Source organism: Anopheles merus, chromosome 3L (genome assembly GCF_017562075.2).
Source record: "Anopheles merus strain MAF chromosome 3L, AmerM5.1, whole genome shotgun sequence".
In the NCBI taxonomy this organism is placed as follows: Eukaryota; Metazoa; Arthropoda; class Insecta; order Diptera; family Culicidae; genus Anopheles; species Anopheles merus.
Window position 1 is genome coordinate 38,044,742 of NC_054085.1, and position 18,901 is coordinate 38,063,642.

Below are 18,901 nucleotides of genomic sequence, written 5' to 3' on the forward strand. Positions count from 1 at the left end.
AACTCATAATACAATTAACTATTTTACATTGACAATTAAAGCACTTTTTTCAGCAAATAGTAAAGACTAGCACAGGAATTGATATAATTGGTTTCTATAGCACGACGGACAAACATAATCAACTACACGCATTACTGCAATAATACGTGATAATGCGGCCCTTTCACTGTGTTTGATAATTAGTAAATGCCGGTCATTCATTTCATCACTCCAACATGCAATGATAATGCGATTTGAAGGAAAATAGTACACGTAAATACATTGTACCATGAATCACGATCTTTCGTTCCCTCCTGATGATTGAGGTTATTATGATTTCCTGCAGCAACGTTAAAAGCAACTACTCTATTGGATTGTTGCGTATTTACCAGGATTTGTAAGTTGTAGTGTAAGTGAAGTAAAGTTTAATCGCTGTCAAGTAAATTGGAGTGGATTTTACACAAACAGGCTGCACTAAAAACCTCCATAGCATAGCATAACACAAAGCAAAATGGCAACGACAATCAAGAGCATGTTGTAAGCTTCTTCTCATCCTTTTTACCCAGTATGCAATTATTTTAAAAGCTACATTTCTTATGGCTCCCTTCATTTTAAAAAAGAAATAAAGTCACTAACAAAAACGAATCTCACCATTATCGCGGCGTGTCGCAGATGCTTTCAGCTTAAATTTCAATAAAACCACCACACATAGACGCTTACACGCTTACAAAGTTTGCCAGAGCTTTCCTCCAACATCGTGTAGGTTGATATCAACGAAAACGCCTGTCGGGTACGCAAAATTCCAAGAACACACCCGCTACGTTCTGAGCATAAAGTGCTGACAAAAACAAGCCTATTTATAAAAAACGTCCTCATCTCACAAAAACCAGTCCCAACACGGGTAGCGTAACAGTCGTCTAAGAGTGATTTAGATGATGGGCCACCCCCTTTCATGAAAGGGTCTCCCCTACCGCCGGTTTTATAAAACTTGACCTTTTAATGAACTTAACCTGGTGGCAACTGGGACTTAGTTTAGACCCCCCCCCCCCCCTTCGCTAGCTACAAAAAAGGGAAAGCACCGAGAAACAGCAACAGTGAAAGACTTCAATTCAATTCATCCTGCCTGATTCAGCGTTTTTGTTCCGGCTGCCTATTCTCGCTGCCCTGGCACGGCAAAAGAATCTAAACGGTACAACTCAGCTCTTCCCCCCCCAAAAACCTATTCAACTTTGCGTCCAAATCTAATTGTTGAATCATTTTTCTTTTCCACTCCACTCCACTCCGCCTCCTTCCAGCGCACGCAGAGAAATCGCGCCAAGAAGAATGACCATTTTCCTGGGCGTCTCTCTATCGTCAAGATTAGCAAGCTTAAATTTATCATTGTAACCTCTCCCGTGCACGTTACCGTCTGAGTCTGAGTGTGTTCTGTCACGGTTGATGAAGGCAACCGGAGGTTCCCTTCTTGCGAGCAGGTCTTCTGGTCTATTTATCGAGATGAGTGTGTGTGTGTGTGTGTGTGTGTGTGTGTGTGTGTGTGTGTGTGTGTGTGTTTGTTGCAGAAGACGCTCCAGTATATTCATCACCTTGGATGGATCCAATTTTTGGTCCGGACACCTTCCCCCCGTGCACTGGAAAGTACAAGACGATTAAGAAGATGACAGCGAGTTTTTATGCCGAGTCTTGGCTGGACGACGTGCTGCTGCAAAATCCTGATCGATGGCCACTTTCATTTCCGACAAGGGTCAGCAGGTTTTTTGTTCCTGTTTTCGAGCTAAGAAGATGAGAAAAAGCACCGTTTCAAGCACAGTACCGGGAAAGAATAATGATGATTGTGGTCTTTTTACGATTGAGTTCTTTTGCAGGCATCAGGAATGAATTAGCATAGTGATATTAACCACTTTTGCTATCTTCTCTGCCAGGTGGTACTCAGAAGAAGTTGGAGAAACAAAAAGCAAAAAACACTGAAAGTCAATTTTCCTACAACCTCTTGGAGCTTTCAGGATATCTACACCAGATTGCTGCGCTGTTAGCTGATATAATCCCAGAGAAAATCAATTCGATGAACCCTAAACATAAAAATAACCCCAATTCCATCCCGAGTGATCCCAACGAACGGTTGCTTCATCCGACCAAAAATAGGATACAGTTTACAGTTTTGTATATTTTTCCAAAACATTGAATCAAAACTTTCACTCTTCACAACTCAAACACGAGCCCTGCTGCTTGCAGAAGAAAATCAACGTACCATACCACTCCCACAGCGTCCTATCTCCCCCACGGCTCCCACAACATCAACAAGTCACGTTCCGTATCCTTTCGTTCGATGATTGCCAAACACACAAAAAACCCAGAGTGTTGAAATTTTTATTCTACTTTAGCAGCCTTTTCTAGTTCGTGCCGCATCTTTCCGACCTGAAAGCAGCCAGAAGAATCAACATAGAAGAAAACTTCACTTCCTTCCGTTAAATGCGCTTCAAAACTAGCCTTCAGAAACTTTGCTCTCCAAACTTGTGCAGCCACGGCGCAGCTTTGCCCGGTGGCTTTGGCACTGGAACAAACATCGGCACTCTATCCATGCTGCCCCTCGATTAGGGGATGGAATGATGTGTTTCTTTTATTTCGTTTTCCTCCCGCTCTATCCTAGGTTTTTACACTTTTCCGGCGACTTTTTTCTAGCTTATCAGAGACCGAAGCCCATCATTTGGCGCTTCCCGGGCTGCAAATGACAGGCGCTGGGTGAGTGTGAAGCCGCTTCACGGTTGCGTCAAAGTTTGGGGAAAACCGTTACACAAGATGTTGCGGAAGTGGATCGGCACGAAACTGTCACACATGTGTGTGTGACTTGGCAAAACTTTGAACCACAGTTGGAGTGTTTTCGCAGAGAGGAAAAAGCTATTTTCCATCTTGAAACGGGAAGCGAACTCACTGTGATGGAAATTCAAACAGCCCGGGCGCATTCAGCGCTCTAACAACTTCCTTCCCGAGGTCTCATTACACAGGCATTTCCAGGCGTACAGTGTACACCTGTTTGTATGCTTTAATGATCCGTACCTAGAGCATCTTCCCAGAAGAATCCACCTTCACAAATTGCATACCAACGTCTGCAAACACTTTCCCCGTCTGCTCCGCCAAACCTGAAGTCTCTCGGGCAACCGTCTGGATACCACTTAGCGCTGCCTTTCATACGTTTCGTACGGCAAAATTGCTGAAGCTCGCCTGCTAGACACCCGTTCCCAGCTAAAGTGGTGCCCGGCGTGAAGCACCGGCCCTCCTCACTTTGCTCCTCCTTTGCTTCTCACTTGCTAACGAGGAATCGGAAGAATCATCGAGCAGCATAATTCAGTCATAACAGATCAATGCGATTGAAAAGGAATGCGCAAAACGGATACTCCTGCGTTCGCTCTTCGGTCTATTTTTACAACCGAGAACCGGGTGAAGGGTTGGTTCGGCGGTTAGGTACAATCGGGCGTAAAGAAGCGTACCGAAGAAAAATGAAGCCGATGATGTTTCCACGAACATTGTGCAGTGCAAGCAGTCCTTATAAAAACATCGCTTTTTGCACCACCACCACCCCTTTCAACGCGACGAGCAACGCGCTTGCGATGTGATGTGGTCGGAGTGGCCCTGATATTTATACTCATAACAAACCCGGCCACGGTCCGGTGGACAGTTCCTGTTGGTCGCTTATTTTTGCGAACGACCGCTTCTTTCCCGTGGCCCCCGCTCTATGCCACACCAAGCTAAGCGGAGCGCTGGAAAAATAGGACACCGCCACAACCCGCACCCGCGATTGCGGACGAAAAATGTGCGAAGCAAGCAATTTTCATAACTTCAACAACCTCCCAGCAGCTCTGTCCTATCGTACCGTAGTGATTATCGTTCTCATCAGAAGACGATGGTAAAAATAAGCTCGATAGCAACAGCACCGACCGTCGTTGGGAATGAAAAACGTTCGCAAAAGAAAAGCTGTTGAACGACGGCCACGACGACGACCACGGTGATGATGATGATGATCAGGAAGATAGCGCTGAAAAAAGGATACAGCGCATCACACCAGCAAATGCAACACCTCTCTCTCCCCCCCTTGTTTCCTGGTAGCTCTACAAAAACTATGCACCACAGAGCTACCGCACGACGAAGGACCTGTGCAACCAGGAAAAAAAAACCCGCTCCTGACAGTACTAACGCACGGGATGCGCCATTCTTGCTCACCAAAAGGATGCATAAAGCAGGAGGTGCGGGAAAACCCATCCATGCAAATCAAAAGTGTACTATTGAGCAAATAACTGAAAACCCAGTCGACAGCCTGGTTAAGAAAAGGAACAAAAGCGTTGAAAGCCCCGTTTTGGACTATTGCGCCTAAAGCTATGCATTATGCATCACAAACCCCCTAAAGACATGCAACCTACCTGTGAAAGCTGCCTTTTTCTGTTCCCTGGGGCTCAGCTTTTTATTCCCCTTTAATCAGCGCACCAACTGGGCATGCACCTTGAATGGGGCTTGTGTGTGTGTGTGTGTGGGTGTGTGTGTGTGTTAGCGAGGAAAAACACGAAAAGAAAAATAGGGAACGCGTACAAGATTGAAACGAATGGTGGATCAGAGAGATAAAATAATAGCCCTCGGAGGTGTTTGCACTCTGCACTGATGCAAACGGATGCCACAGCCCACACATCCATATAATCCGAGGAAGTTCATTCGATGGTTCATAATGGTGGATTTAAGTTTAGCTGCATGGAAATAAGTCCCAGCCGTGTGGATTTGCAAATATCGTTTAAAGGAGAAAATATGAAGTTTGCCCGAGCAAACCCCTCGTTCGCTGGGGTGCGCTTTGTTCGGCACAGGCGACAGTGTGCAGTGGTAACGTCTTCGCATGTAAAATTGTCTTACGTGGAAAGAGGAAATTTAATGTTATTGAGCTGCACGGTATGTTTCACAGCTTGTTAACCCATTTCGTGGTGAAATTTACTTTCTCATAAGTTTTGAAGTTGAATGGTATGGAGCATGAGAGTATGTTGGAAGTTCTGAGTAACGCGTGTCGTGGTGCTAGAAAGGCAAGCCATCTAACAAACATATCTTTAGGAGCCTGGTACGTTTGATCTATCAAACTTTACGTCAGACATACGTCAAATAGCAACGAATGAATTGAAACTCAACCAATTTTGATACTTGAGTTATAGTCGATCTTTGATGTTCTATGACTCCTTTAAAACGTTCACAGAGATTTGTGCGTGAAACGGGTCAAACAGCAGCAACTGCACTACTTCTGAATTCCCAATCGGATCGTCAAATGCGTTTTATCTTATTTCATGCCATTACGCAGCCCTATCTAAATACGAGCATGCATTACAAACTTTCCATCGTTTACCATCGTTTACTGTCTAACAGCAGCTCTCGCCATGCGTGAAGAATAAATAGCATCACATCGAGAAACATTGGGAAACATCGCATTCAATCGACTACAATACGCGAACAGGACCCACCATCCCAACCGCGGATTGATTGTATCATGGCGTACCATGGCGTCTCACACCACCGCGGCAAGAATATGTCGCACAAAAGGCGACCGAAATTATGCAGACACAATTTGCACAGCCCGCAAAACGCTCCAGCGGCAGCTGTCGAGCGATGAAGTGACACCGCTCGCTGCTCAGCGCCCAACTCCCACCATGGTGGCACGATTTACATAAATGTTAATCGTTCTCGAGGGAGTCACACACAAGTTGCAACTGGAACCGTACGCAGCACGGCTGTGCGCTCCTTCGCCGAACCGTTCGCAGCCGCGCGGGCGCTCCAATTTCAGCGATGCTAATAATATGTATATTACGCTTTGATTTCAATTTGTGCGGCAACCATTGTGGTGGCTCCCGTCCTCATTTTGTAGCCACGTGCACGTGTGCGAACACACACACACACACACACACACACACACACACACACACACACACACACACACACACACACACACACACACACACACACACACACACACACGCTGTTGAGCGGACGAAGCGAGAGCTGGTGAACAGCATTTACCTTTCGCAGAAACACAATCCAATGGAGTTTACGTTAATGCTAAGGTATCGATGCGGCTAGATGCTGGACAGCAGCGATCGATTATGCACTATCACCTTTTCTCATTACAAATGGTAGCGAGGCGTGGCGTACTACAATCAGGGAAAAGATATCGCTCCGAAAGTCCGAGCGGATACGCATGGACGAGGGTGCTGAGAGAACGCTAATTACAGCACGACAGAATTGAAAGCTGATGAGTTTTCCGCTGTGCAATGGCTTGCATGACGTACGGAAGATTTACTGTCGAAATGCAGGCAACAGCTGCAATTAAATCGCAACTGATCAATCCATTTGAAAGGAAATAATAAATTCCATTCCAAGGGTTGATTGATTTTCTCCAAGGAAGGTTATAAATTTTAATTAAGTAAGCCCATTGCAAGCAGGAAACACATTCGTAACTACATTTGGCTGTTTTCAACTAGAAATGATAGACTGGAGCGTTATTTATCCTTTTTTACTGCACAGATTGCATAAATTCGTTGCCAAAGTAAAACAGCCTAAATTTATGCAATTGCTCGTGCACTTCTAAGCATCGTCATTTCACTGCTATTGATTGTACAAGAGCAGCAGTTAAATAAAACCAAACGGGCCATCGAAAAGCGGGTGTTTAAAGTTCTTCATCGTAAATAAATATTTTAATGAGATTCAAACCCCGTTTCATGCGGGCTGCAGAGTGCATCCGAACGGACTGCGCTTGCCGCCAGCGCGAGCTGTTTACCGTGCCATTCTAGCTAGCGAGATATTTAAATGATCGATAAAGAGGTTTTCGTTAATTGCAAATTTGTTTGAGCAGGCCGCGGGAGGAGGGCTGGCGTGCACTGAGTTTGACACGATGTGGTTGCTTCCGTTAATGATGTTGCTGCTACATTTACTGCTGCGCGAACGTTTTCCATATCCTTTCATCGAGCAGCTGACGTCGATAGGCGATGGGTCAAATGGGTGTTTCGCCATGTTTAAATAAAGAATTAATTATTCATGTCATATTGTGCAACGTTTTTTTTTTTATCGCCCCGCTTGTTCTGTGCCTCTCATCATTGCAACACAAAATAACGAGAACAAGCACATTACTGTAATTTGCTTCTCTGAGTGGTTCCATCAAAACAGTCCAACGAGTTGGTGGTATGGCAGTGCCAGCACAAGCAAAAAGCAAAAAAAAATGTTACTGAGCATGATTTTAATAATTAATTTTCATTTCCACCCCTGCTGCGGGTGCACCCGGCTCATGCAAACCCATTATAATGACTATAATCGATGGTAGAACAATCGATTATGGATAAGGTTTTCAGTGTTTGTATCGATACAGTGCCCATTCGGCAACGTTTCGCCGAGCGCGGCCACAAAGTTACATCAACTTCCAATTAGCTCGAAAACAATGGGCAAGCCACAGCGACATTGGAAAGGATTTTCGACATGCGTTTGCACTTTTTATGACCCATCTGCTGACCCAACCCTGCTATCCAGGGGTGCACCTAATGAACTTTACTGCCCGAGATTGGTTTACCACGGCTGGCAAGTGTCAAAGGGTAAGCTCGATTGCATCCTGAGAGCTGCAACACTGCTGCGGTTACGGTCCAATCGGTTGGCAATTTGCAACAACGGACGTAATGCTGGGATTAAAAGGGGCTATTTACTGTACAAAGGCTGCACGCACGCACGACCAGCCGGAGCAAAGGTGAGATGGAATGAATGACACAAATGAAAGGTCAGCTGGAATAATGTAGATGAAACTATATAGTGTGTAGGTGATTTCGAATCAAAACCTATCAAATTGCATACTTTTAGGCGAAAACTTAAGTATCTCGTTCAAATGCTGCCCCCTAAATGTATGCAATCGGCTTTTCAAAACAGCTTCCTTATGTTTCGTGCCTTTATAAATACGGGACTACAAACGTAATTATTTCCCGCTCCAATGCCCCTAACCCTTTCGCGTGCTGTTGGATGTGATCAAATAGAAATTTAAATGTCACACAAAACGATATTAAATTATGTTCCCAATAAATGGTAATTCAACTTCCCCGATAAACAGTCACCGGCATCGAGTGCCTCCCATTCGACAGTAAATTGGAATTCAATGATTTGTTTCGCTCGCGTAAGTGAATACACATTACCTACACGACTGTGCCTATAATTAAATTGGCGCTGTAATTGCAATGAGCGTGTGCCTCGCTAATACCACGCAATAAATCCCACGCCCAGCCTAGCCCAATATACCGATGGCTTCACGCAAATGCTCGTGTATGCTCGTTAAAGATTACATTAAATCAAACACTGGCCATCCTGTGAAGGCTGTGAAAATGTGGAAGAATGTGACCCCGTTTATTAGGATTTTCACTGTAATGGGAATAATTATCGTGGTAATGTGAGAAATATCGCATAAAAGCTCGTTCGGGAATTTGTTGAACTTCATCAAACTAGCCACCAATCTGATAAACTGGAAGATTTCACTAATTACAGTTCCCTCAGCCAAGTCCCACTCTATAGAGCTGATCCGTTCTCAGCAACAACAAAAAAACGCAAACATGCTTTCTCTCGCTGTCTTCTTGAGCTTTCAAGCTTTTCTTTTACAACGTAAACGCCCGCTTATAGTGTTCCGTTGATTTAACGATTTCAATCACCCCTCACAAACTCTAATTGCTCCACTTTCCGGTGAATTTATTCCACCTTTTGCAAACCGTTTTTGCGAAATTGAATTCAAGCTTATCCTTGGCCCACGACCGGGACTGTTTCCGGTCGCGCACTTACAAGCGTCATCCAACCGGCAGCAGCAGCAGCACCACCAGCAGCGGCAGGCTCGTTAAGCAATCAACCACTTATAAACGCTTCCGTCCCTTCGAGCCTTGGATGCTTTTCTTGTTTTTTTTTTTTGCTTCAAGGGATGCTTCCCTACCGTCGTAAGTTGGGAGTGAGTTTTCATTCCGTGCTTCCACCATTCGGTACACACTTTATTTGCTCGTTCATTTACACACTCACTTACTCACTGGGCGCCTTCCTTCTCCATTGTTAATGAACCTGTACCTGTCAGAAGCAACTTCACTTTCATTGCCATGTTGAGATGCCCCACCCGCTCGATCCGACCTACTTTGTGGAGTGAAAATTGCAACCAGTGGAGGGAGGGAGGGGAGGGAAGATTTCTGCTCACCCAAGAAAAAAGTGTTCCTTGGGGCGTCAACGAACCGTAGGCCCTGCAGGTTGAGATCGTTCTCTGCTTTAGATTCAATTTAGCTGCCCTGCTGCTGTCTTCAACCGATCATAACCATCCGTCCTAACCGTCCCGGTAAATCAAAACCACACTGGGCCACTGTGGGTCCGTTTCCCATTATGCACGCAATTTCCGGATGTTCTCCCACTTCCCTACTTGGGGAGTCGTGGCTTGTGGTCGTCCGTTTGCCGTTGCCGGTTGGGATCGGTTCTAAATTGGATACGATGGGGATCGTTGTTGTGCGAACGAATATCATACCGTTCTTTCGCCTATGTCTCTCCCCCAGCAAATGCTTCCTTTATCCATTTATCTCCGAGGCGAACGGTTGGTAGTAGGTTGCTTGCTTGGTGAATCAACTTCAAGCCGTCTTTTCTTCATTTCGTGCGTTTTCCCGACAATGTGTGCACTTTTCCTTCTTTTTCCTCCGGGATAATCCAGGAAACGTTAAACGCTCCTAAAGCTCAGAAATCGGTTAAGGTGCACCAGGAGGGAATGTGTAAGAAGCGGTGCGTTTGTGCGGGAAAGGGAGAGGAATAAAATGAAAATACCAGCAGAATGGCTTAAGATAAGTAAAATAAATGTTTCGCTGACTTTTCCATTCGCCTTCGGGCGAGCTTGGCGAGTGAAGATGATCCGCGTGCCACGCTGGGTGGCGTGTTCCGGGGAGGATTTACTTTTTCATCTCACACTGTCCATTCCGTTTCATTGCAATGCTTTCTATTTTGCTTTTTGTTCTGCTCGTACCTCGCCAAATGCTTTGGTTAGTGTTTTTATGTTACTGTCACTTTTTGTAGTTTGAATTCTTGCACCGTTTCCCACCCGCGCGCGCCTGCTGTGATGACAGTGTTGTCCGCCAACATCCAATTGCTGTGCAAATAGATGCAGATACAGAACACTGTATTGAGGTTTTTTTTCATCAGTCCCCTAGGATGCGTTTGATGTCATTCGCATTCGATGGTTTTATTGAGGGATTTGAATCTTCGCTCGCAGAGGTGCATTGGAGCGCAATGACACGTTACGCGCTCGTAAAAGCTTCAATTTAGTGACGGAGATTTATAGCAATACATTCAAAACGAGATAAAACTACATCTTTTTTCCTGAAATTGTGCTTTTGAAAGTGCACCGCAAAGAAAGGAAATTGTTTTTACACAACTGTCAAACCATTGATTCGGTCACTTTTCGCTCCAGTGGGCGAAATCAATCGAAAGTTCAACACCCCACACGGGACTCCCAAAGCTGTCCGAGGTTTTCCATTTTATTTGCCACTTTCTTTTCAACTGTGCACAATGCTCCCAATCTTCTCCACCCTCCAACGTTGAAGTCAACTCAATAGCGAGGGCTCTGGAATCGATCTGTACAACCACGTGTATATACAACGCTGACCGGGTACAGCATATCGACTACAATTTAACAATTTCACCAAGTGGCACCACAGCAACAACGTGCACATGGTACTTCACTTTACCCGAACGCCAATCTTCTGGAACCCTGGAGCTGAACAGACGACTCCCGGTGGACGAAGACGACGACGGCACGCGGATGGGATGGGCGCATCGAAAAGAAAGCTGACACATTTTTCGACACAACAGCTATTGGCCAACAGGCCAACGTACCGGTTCGATTCGACGATGTGTTGACTTTACGCTCACCCTCGGCAGTTCTGGCTGCACCTCAGTACGGCAGGCACGGAACGAAAAGTCGAATGAAACATGACGGAAATAAATATATTCGTAAGAGGGTTGGAGCTGATCGTTCTACCTTCTTCCAGGAAGTTCTGTAACGATGTTCTTTCAAAAAGTGTTTAATGTGAGTGTGAGCAGCAGCGTTCGGTTTGACCGGAAACGGTAATGTACCAATATAAATCGTGTTCGGCTCTGACCGATACTCACAAGCATCAACAGTACATTAGTGTCACCCATTTGTCGTTCCCGGAGCGCTGTTCTGTTCGAGATTTTTCCTTTGCTTCGCTTCGTTCTTTGAGCAAACAATCGCAGCAAAAGGGCGCAGCAGTAGATCGGTAATGGAATCAGGCCGGGGTTTAGTAGATCGTAATCTCTCGTAAACTGATAAAAGGGTTATGATAACATTACTCCTTCATAACCCCGTCGATTTCACTCAACGAAGCATGGGCACTGGCACACGTGAAGGTCATCCCCGACGGGAACCGGATGTTCCTTGCGGGAGGTAGCCTACCGCACGAATCGTATTTGTTTTCGACGCCACCCACAACAACAATAACACCATTATCAAACCTTATCCCAACACGGAAGGACTGTCAGAGGTAGATCCCTATCCACGTCTCGCCTTTCAACGCGCGGTGAGCGATGGAACGCGCGCTCGCTTCGGATGATGATGTTGATGGTGGTTGATGGTAGGCAACTGCGCCGACCCCTGGACTCACCGTGTCAGTTGGTCTGTCAGCGGATGATGTCCAGGGGAACCGATACACCCACTAGCGCACCTCGTGTAGTATTGTTTGTGCAAATGCATATTTTATACATTATTTACATTGATAAAGTTAGGCAAACACACAACAGTAAGTAAACCAGTGAAGCAAAGACATAGCAAATGGTGTGCCAGACGATGAAGATACAGTGGTAGTAGGGAAAACAGCGGAGGATACTACCATAATAACGGGCGGATTAGAAGACCCGGCCAGAGCGGAGCTCCTATTGGCCCCTTCCCCCAAGGTACGTGGTCGTCTTATCTCATCGAACCAGACAGTAAGTAGATTGTGCTTAAATGGGATTTAGAGCCGGCAGTGGAAGAGATTGAGCTCCGGCAAAGATTAAACAGCACTTTACGCTGCCGGGAGATGAAACAAAGAGAGAATCCATAACAATCCGCTTATTTGTTTTGGTGACGGGGTGTTTTTTTTTTGCGGCTCTCAAGATACTAGGATATTTGTCTACTCTGGAGCGTTCATTCGATGTGCTTGAGTGAGTGTCATTTGCCGGTTCTCTGTGACTGATGAACGGCGACCGTGCTTTGGTAACATCGTGTCAGCGTGAGATCTTCACCAACAAACGGCGGGTGTTATCTCATCATTATCTATGTGGGTAAAATATCGACCCAGAACGCTACCTGCCTAGCAACTTCACAACCAACTCCAACGATAACTTCATTGCGACGTGCGACCAGATGTGACAATTTCCAGAAGCATGTCATCAACCGATAGTGCATCCACTTGTCGCACCCTCAACCAGATTGATACCATTAATTCCCATTGAAGATTATCTTATCAGAGTCACTTTTTGCTCTCAATCCAAAGAACACGTTTGTCTACTTGTCGGTGGAACAGCGGCCGAAAAAAAAAAAACAACCGTTTAGCATACGTTCCGGCCGCCTTTCCACTTGATGATTGTTGTCTGCAGCTCCCCATCAAACGCGTGTCTCTTATCAAATCTGTCAACCAAGCCTGACGATTACACGGGAGCATTCTCCCAACATCCCGACTGTCCCATGCTCAGTAGACGACACGCGTTCGAAGTGATCACTGCCCACGATGGACACGCGCCAAGACACTCACCTAGCCAAGCTTAACAATGTGACAATTCGGCCAGCCTCGGCGGGAACGCTTGAGGAGGAAATTAGTCGCATAATCGAAGATGAGCCCCGGGAACATCCGCTCCATCTGCTCGATCTCGACGATCTGGTAAGCAAACATCTCGTCTGGCTACGATCGATGCCACGCGTCACTCCTTTCTACGCCGTCAAGTGCAACGATGATCCGGCAATACTGGCCACGCTGGCCGCCCTCGGTACCGGGTTCGACTGTGCATCGGAGGCCGAAATGCGCACCATCCTAGCGCTCGGCGTAACGCCCGACCGTATCATCTTTGCGCATCCGATCAAATCCGTCCAAGCGCTTGCGTTTGCCAAAGCGCACGGCATCCGGCGCATGACGTTCGACAACGAATGTGAGCTGGAGAAGGTGGCGCGCGCATACCCGGAGGCCGAGCTTGTGTTGCGCATACGGCACGATTCCGACCGGGTGCTGATTGCGCTGGGCAAGAAGTTTGGCTGCGATGCCCGGGGTGATGGACGCGTGCTGCTGGCACGCGCCAAGGCACTCGGCGTAGCCGTGATCGGTGTTAGCTTTCACGTGGGCTGTGGCAGCTTGGATGCGAACTGTTTCTACCATGCGATAGCATCGGCTCGATCAGTGTTTGATTATGCGAAGGATGAGCTGGGCATGCGACTGTGGCTGCTGGATGTGGGTGGTGGATTCCCGGGAGACAACGACAAACCGATCGATCAGTACGCGGAAGCGGTATCGCGAGCGTTGCAAGAGTTCTTCCCACCCGAGCAGGACGAAGAGGTGTATGTTTTGGGTGAGCCGGGACGATTCTACGTCGGATCGGCCGCCACACTGCTCACGACGGTGCAGGGGAAAAAGATTGTGCGGGATGACGCCGGCCAGATACAGCAGATGATGTACTACATCAACGACGGCGTGTTTGGCACACTGTTCGATTGGCTGAGTCTGCGCGAGATCAAGGACCTAAAGCGAGCGGTGCCGTTGGTGCGGAGGGAGCGTGAGCACGAGCCTGCCTTTCCGACAACCATCTGGGGCCCCACCTGCGACTCGACGGACATTGTGTGTGAGGATGTGCCGTATCCGGAGCATCACATCGGTGACTACATCGTGTTTGAGAATCTCGGCGCGTACGGCATGACGTTTGCGACCAACTTCAACGGATTCCCCAAGCCGACGGTGCAAGTGTATGTGAAGCAGAACACTTGGTAAGTGGTTGACACGAGTGGCAGTCCAACTTCATTAGAATAACGAGCTCCAATCGCTTATCAGAGGCCCACCGAAAGAACCGAAAATTAATATTAATCGTGAGGTCATTGCTTGTTCGGAAGAAGTCGTAATTCGTTAGTTACATCGTTTTGTTGACAAGAGGCATGACCTTTTTGTTTGCTTGTTAACAAGATTAACAATTTTACTGCCAAACCCTTGCCGGTTGTTATTCGAAGGCATGCACTTGTTTATACACAATCACAAGTATGATTATCAATGTAAGGCTCTATTATTCATCTCCATGTTTTTTGCCGCTCCTTCTCTACGAGAGCGGCCTCTTCCCGTAGCTTTTGACCACAACGCCATTACATTTCCAGTTCGTTTTGAGTGGCAAAAAAGCATTGCATTACCTACAACATCCCTCGCTTTACCCTTCTTTACAGGAACATGCTGCACTCGATCGCCGGTACCGACTGGAGGCAGAAAACACTCACCTTTTTCGAGAGAGAGTGCCCTAGAAAGGGGCCGGAACAATCCAGCGACCAGCTTTAAATTGTATTGCATTGTGTGTTTGTGTTCTTTGAGCATGGGGTTTTAAATAAAACAACCTCCTAAGTATACCAGTGCCAGCATACGCTCCAAAATGGGGATTGCAAAACTAACTAACCTCGGATATTTTGCCATTACCTCGGCTGAGAAATTCCCCGCTGTCCGTACGAAATCGTCGGTTCGCTGGCGGAGTAGATAAATTTCAAGTGGCACTGTGGTGGTACCTTGGCCTCGGAGAGTGCTTCACAGAGAGAGGGAGAGAGGGCTTTTGAAAGTATGGAATGGAATGGTTTCATTTTTATGTTTACACCACAGCAGACCCTCTTGGTGAATCCTTTTTCCTGTCCAATTTTCTATTTCGACTAGCATCAAGTGTTTCGACCCACTACGAGACTCAAAAGACTAGCTCCGGAATGTACTCTTCAAGCGCACTTCTTCCTTTTTTATCATTTTACTTTCGCGCGCGCACCAACACAGCAAAAGGCATCATTTCTTCACTTTCTTTCAGTAACATAAAACCGAAACCTTCCGCTTCCAGCATGTTCCGGCAGAAAGGGGAACCGGTACCGGTACAGGCGATGGAAAAGATGATCCCACTTTTATTACCCTGTGGGTGCAATAATACAAAAAAGCTGTTGACGGTAAAATAAATTAGATTTGATGGAAATTTTCCGATCTCCTCGTCGGTGTGGATGGGTTGCGGTCTATATAGTATCCTTCCTTTCCGGGCGTTGGGGGTCCATGAGCAACGTGCAAACAGACGGTGTGTGCCCCGAACGGGAAGGTAATGCTTTAACCTGGCAAATCCAGAAGATGCTACACACGACGTACCCCCATCGTGCCGGAAGGTAAATCCTTCCCTGTTCTGCAAGCGGGGCATGTATTTTGCTCACGTCATACCCACCCGCCAAGCCGGTGAAACTTCCGGCAGGATCATCACTGCCGCTCCAGACGGCATGGAAGGTGTTTACGCGAATGCTTGCCAGTAAATCAGAGCCACAAATATAAGTGCTCCGAGGAGTGTGGTCGTAAAATATTGCAACCCACTGCCCCTTACACCGATAGCGTGTGAAATTTTCGTCGCCCAAGGATACAGGACAGGCACCATCACCACCACCACCAGAAGCGAGCGGACGAAGATGAACCGAACAACCTCAGATGTGCTAAATGAATGTGCTTTGGAGAATGCGAAGGAAGGCAGAAGCAGAGCAGCGGGTGGCGTTTTTCCTCAACATCCTAATTAGATCCAACGGTACGGAAACTTTACCACCAGCAGTGCGTTTAAACAAGATCATCCCAAGCGGTAGGGAACCGCATAAAACGATAAAAAAATATCTCGCACTTAGGAACAACTTTTCCGTCGTAAATTAAAAGTCCTCTCGGGCCGGATTCCCTTCCCCTTCGCTTCCGAAAATACCTATTTTAACGCAATTTAAACCTATACACACACACACCTTGTGTGCGCACATTACGCACATCAACCTTCCATCACCAGGGGCAACGCGGCGCGAAACGGAAGAAAGCAAACAAAGGAACGTTTTTAAGCACCATGAAGGCTACATTTAGGCGCATCACCAGATACGGTGCAGCGTCTCGTGCGCCGGATTTGGGCTACGAGCAGGTAGGCAGGTGCAGATCGTAGCCATTATTTACGGCACAACTTGAGTGAAATTATGTGCTAATTAAACGTGATTCATTCCCGGTAGTAACGCGGACGACGATGGAGTAGCGTACTGTGCGCCTTCGTACTGTGCGGTGAAAGTAACAACAATAGGCAGCGTTTTCTGCTGTGTCTCTATTTCTACTGCTGCTGGCTACAGATTCTGTGGCATTGTTGCCACATTGGATGGGTTTGTTTTGTTATTTGAAAATGCTCTCGGATGGCGATTCTGGATAAGGCGTACCTTGTGGGGTCTAGCCTATGGCCATTTCAGCAACACACAAAGACGAGCTTTGTCTATTTGTTACCGAAGAGAATGGGCTTTTGTTGCAAATTCTTTGATGACTCAAACAACCCTCCAGGGAGTTCTAGTATCCGCAACTGTACTTTCAAGATTACATGAGTTAATTCCCTGCTCAACCCCGGCTAATGGTGACGACCTCAACCCAAGTCATTCGATATTTCAACGACATCATCATTCAAACTAAAGTGTGAAATGTCAGTACATAAAACGGAACACAGCGCGCCCTTAATGTCCTTGTCACCAGACGCACCAGATGGCCATTCCACGATGGCTGTACGACCCATAAACAATCAATACACCCTCTGTCTCTCCCACCTTCTGCAGAGAACCGGTAAACGAAAAGAGCGATAAAAAAGTTCAAACAAACTGCCCAAAAATGTTGGGCCACCCATCCATGTTTAGGCAGCGAGGATGTCCGCGGAGACACACCCCATGACACACTTCATTTACGATTCCGTGTGCGTACCGTTAACGACAGGACGATATACGCACTTGTTCTTCTGGTCTGGTATTGACACTGTCAGAATGTTATCATTTAATTTTCATCGCATCCTGCCGCCGCCGCCTTGTTGTACGTAAGTAGGGCGAGAGCTGCCGGGGACGGCAACAAGCCGGCAACAAACTGCTCGACTCGAGACGTGTGTTTATTTTGTGTCCCACTAGAAGAACCGAAGCATCTTCAGTTACGACGCATGCCGGAAGTATCGCTTGCCAAATAAATACCCAAGCCCCAATGCATGCCAATGCCGAAGAATAACTCAATAAAAGTGAATGTTTCCTCGTTGTCTAATGGCCGGAGTAAACGAAGGCTGTTCCCCTTTCTCCCGTGCGCATAAAGTTTGATTTGTTTGACGAGAAGCTATTCCATTTCCAATCTCCACTCTGCCACCCGTTGCCATACGAGAACATCATTTCCTGGAGTCTTAAAGTGTGAAATGATGCATAAAACAACGCAATGTGCTTGACGAACGAAAACGAAAAGTGACGCTACTAAACGGTCCTGAAGGTCTTGGAGATGAGTCGTTTGACCGTTCAGAAGTGTTCCATCGTTAAAAGATGCCTCGTTCCGTAATAGGTGTAGGTCCGAATAATAAACCCCCCAAAAAAAGCTTTCCCTCTCCCAAAGCGTACAATAAATCCGACTAGACTGCCAACTGATCTGCCGCTCATAATTAATGTTAACCATCACCATCGAGGCAAAAGCAGAAACAGAAAGAAAGACAGCGGTAATGAAAAACCCACTCCCTGCATGGCGCATGACGTTGGAAATGGAAAAAGTTTATAAGGCGTAAAAGCAACAAATGGATTCTTTCCATTTCTCGGGCGTATTGCCAGCAGGAATCAGAGCGAAGAATCAGAGCGGAACACACACGCACACAGTGGCGCATTTTTTGGTATGGAAAGTGGGTAAGCAACAAGAACAGAGCGCGTCCTTAGCATTCAGCAACTTTTGCTACACGAAAATACTAAGAACGTCATCATTTTCTGCGCCCCCGTACCAGGAGCGGTGTTCTTCATCGGAACATCAACCATCTGTCGTCGCTGGCTGGTGGCTGGGGGAGGGGATAAACGTTTCGTATAATACTGCGTTTAGGTTTTAGATTTCTAAGACAAAGTCCTGCCAAGGTTGGTGGTTTTGCAATTGAATATTTTAACTGTTGCCAGCCGTTGCTGGTGAAATTTGGCGCCCAAGGAGTCCCAAGACTCCACCATGCGGCAGAGAGCTAGACCCGCTAGCGCTTAAATAAAAGCCGACCACATAAATGATAGCATTTTTTGTTGCAAAACGAGCTCTCTCTGCTTTCAAGTGGAAGTATTTTAATCAAATATGCAGACAGAACTGGGGAAGTGTATTATGCGTGGATTCGTTTCCTTCGCCCTCGCCACACTCCTCAGCGCTTGACTCGAAAAGGATGAACCGAGGGAGCAGGAATTAAATTAATTTCCAAGTACTTCCCCCGACTGATCGATTTACGGCTTTGGGAAAGGAATCGTTTAGTCGTTTGCATTATACGGCAAAGCCGACTAAGTCAATCAGCCGACCGTTTGGAGAAACGGATCGGCCTTTCGTATCGAATTAGAGTTCCGCACAAAAGGGGAGTGGAAAACAAAACACAAAAAAAAGCCGCATTAATCATTCCATTGACGAACGTGTGCTTTCACTGATTGTACACTACCAGCGAGAGAGGCTGCCGCGCTTAATCACCACATCCGGCCGTACGGGGCGGTGTTGGTGGAAAAACGTGACAAGCATCTTCAAACTGTTTCCGATAACACTTCACTTCGAAGCAGAACAATTTTAATGTACGCTGTCGTTCGACGCAAAAGGAACCAGGTCCTCCAACCCACCACAGGAACAAGATGAATGACTCCGGCCGGACAACGAAAAGT

General features: G+C 46.6%; 1 protein-coding gene across 1 annotated transcript; it reads left to right on the plus strand.

Moving 5' to 3' along the window:
• The first annotated feature begins 12,698 nt into the window (after window positions 1–12,698).
• LOC121599829 (ornithine decarboxylase 2-like) lies at window positions 12,699–17,668 on the plus strand. Its single transcript, XM_041927916.1, has 2 exons — window positions 12,699–13,996; window positions 14,441–17,668. Exons 1-2 carry the CDS (start codon window positions 12,756–12,758, stop codon window positions 14,547–14,549), a joined length of 1,350 nt encoding a protein of 449 aa, XP_041783850.1. The 5' UTR covers window positions 12,699–12,755; the 3' UTR covers window positions 14,550–17,668.
• The last annotated feature ends 1,233 nt before the right edge of the window (window positions 17,669–18,901 follow it).

Bases quoted from the DNA above. Each gene is read 5' to 3' on its own strand.
- LOC121599829 (XM_041927916.1), top strand. From the start codon at position 12,756: ATGGACACGCGCCAAGACACTCACCTAGCCAAGCTTAACAATGTGACA. The intron at 13,997-14,440 runs GTAAGTGGTTGA...CCTTCTTTACAG, and splicing joins TATGTGAAGCAGAACACTTG to GAACATGCTGCACTCGATCG.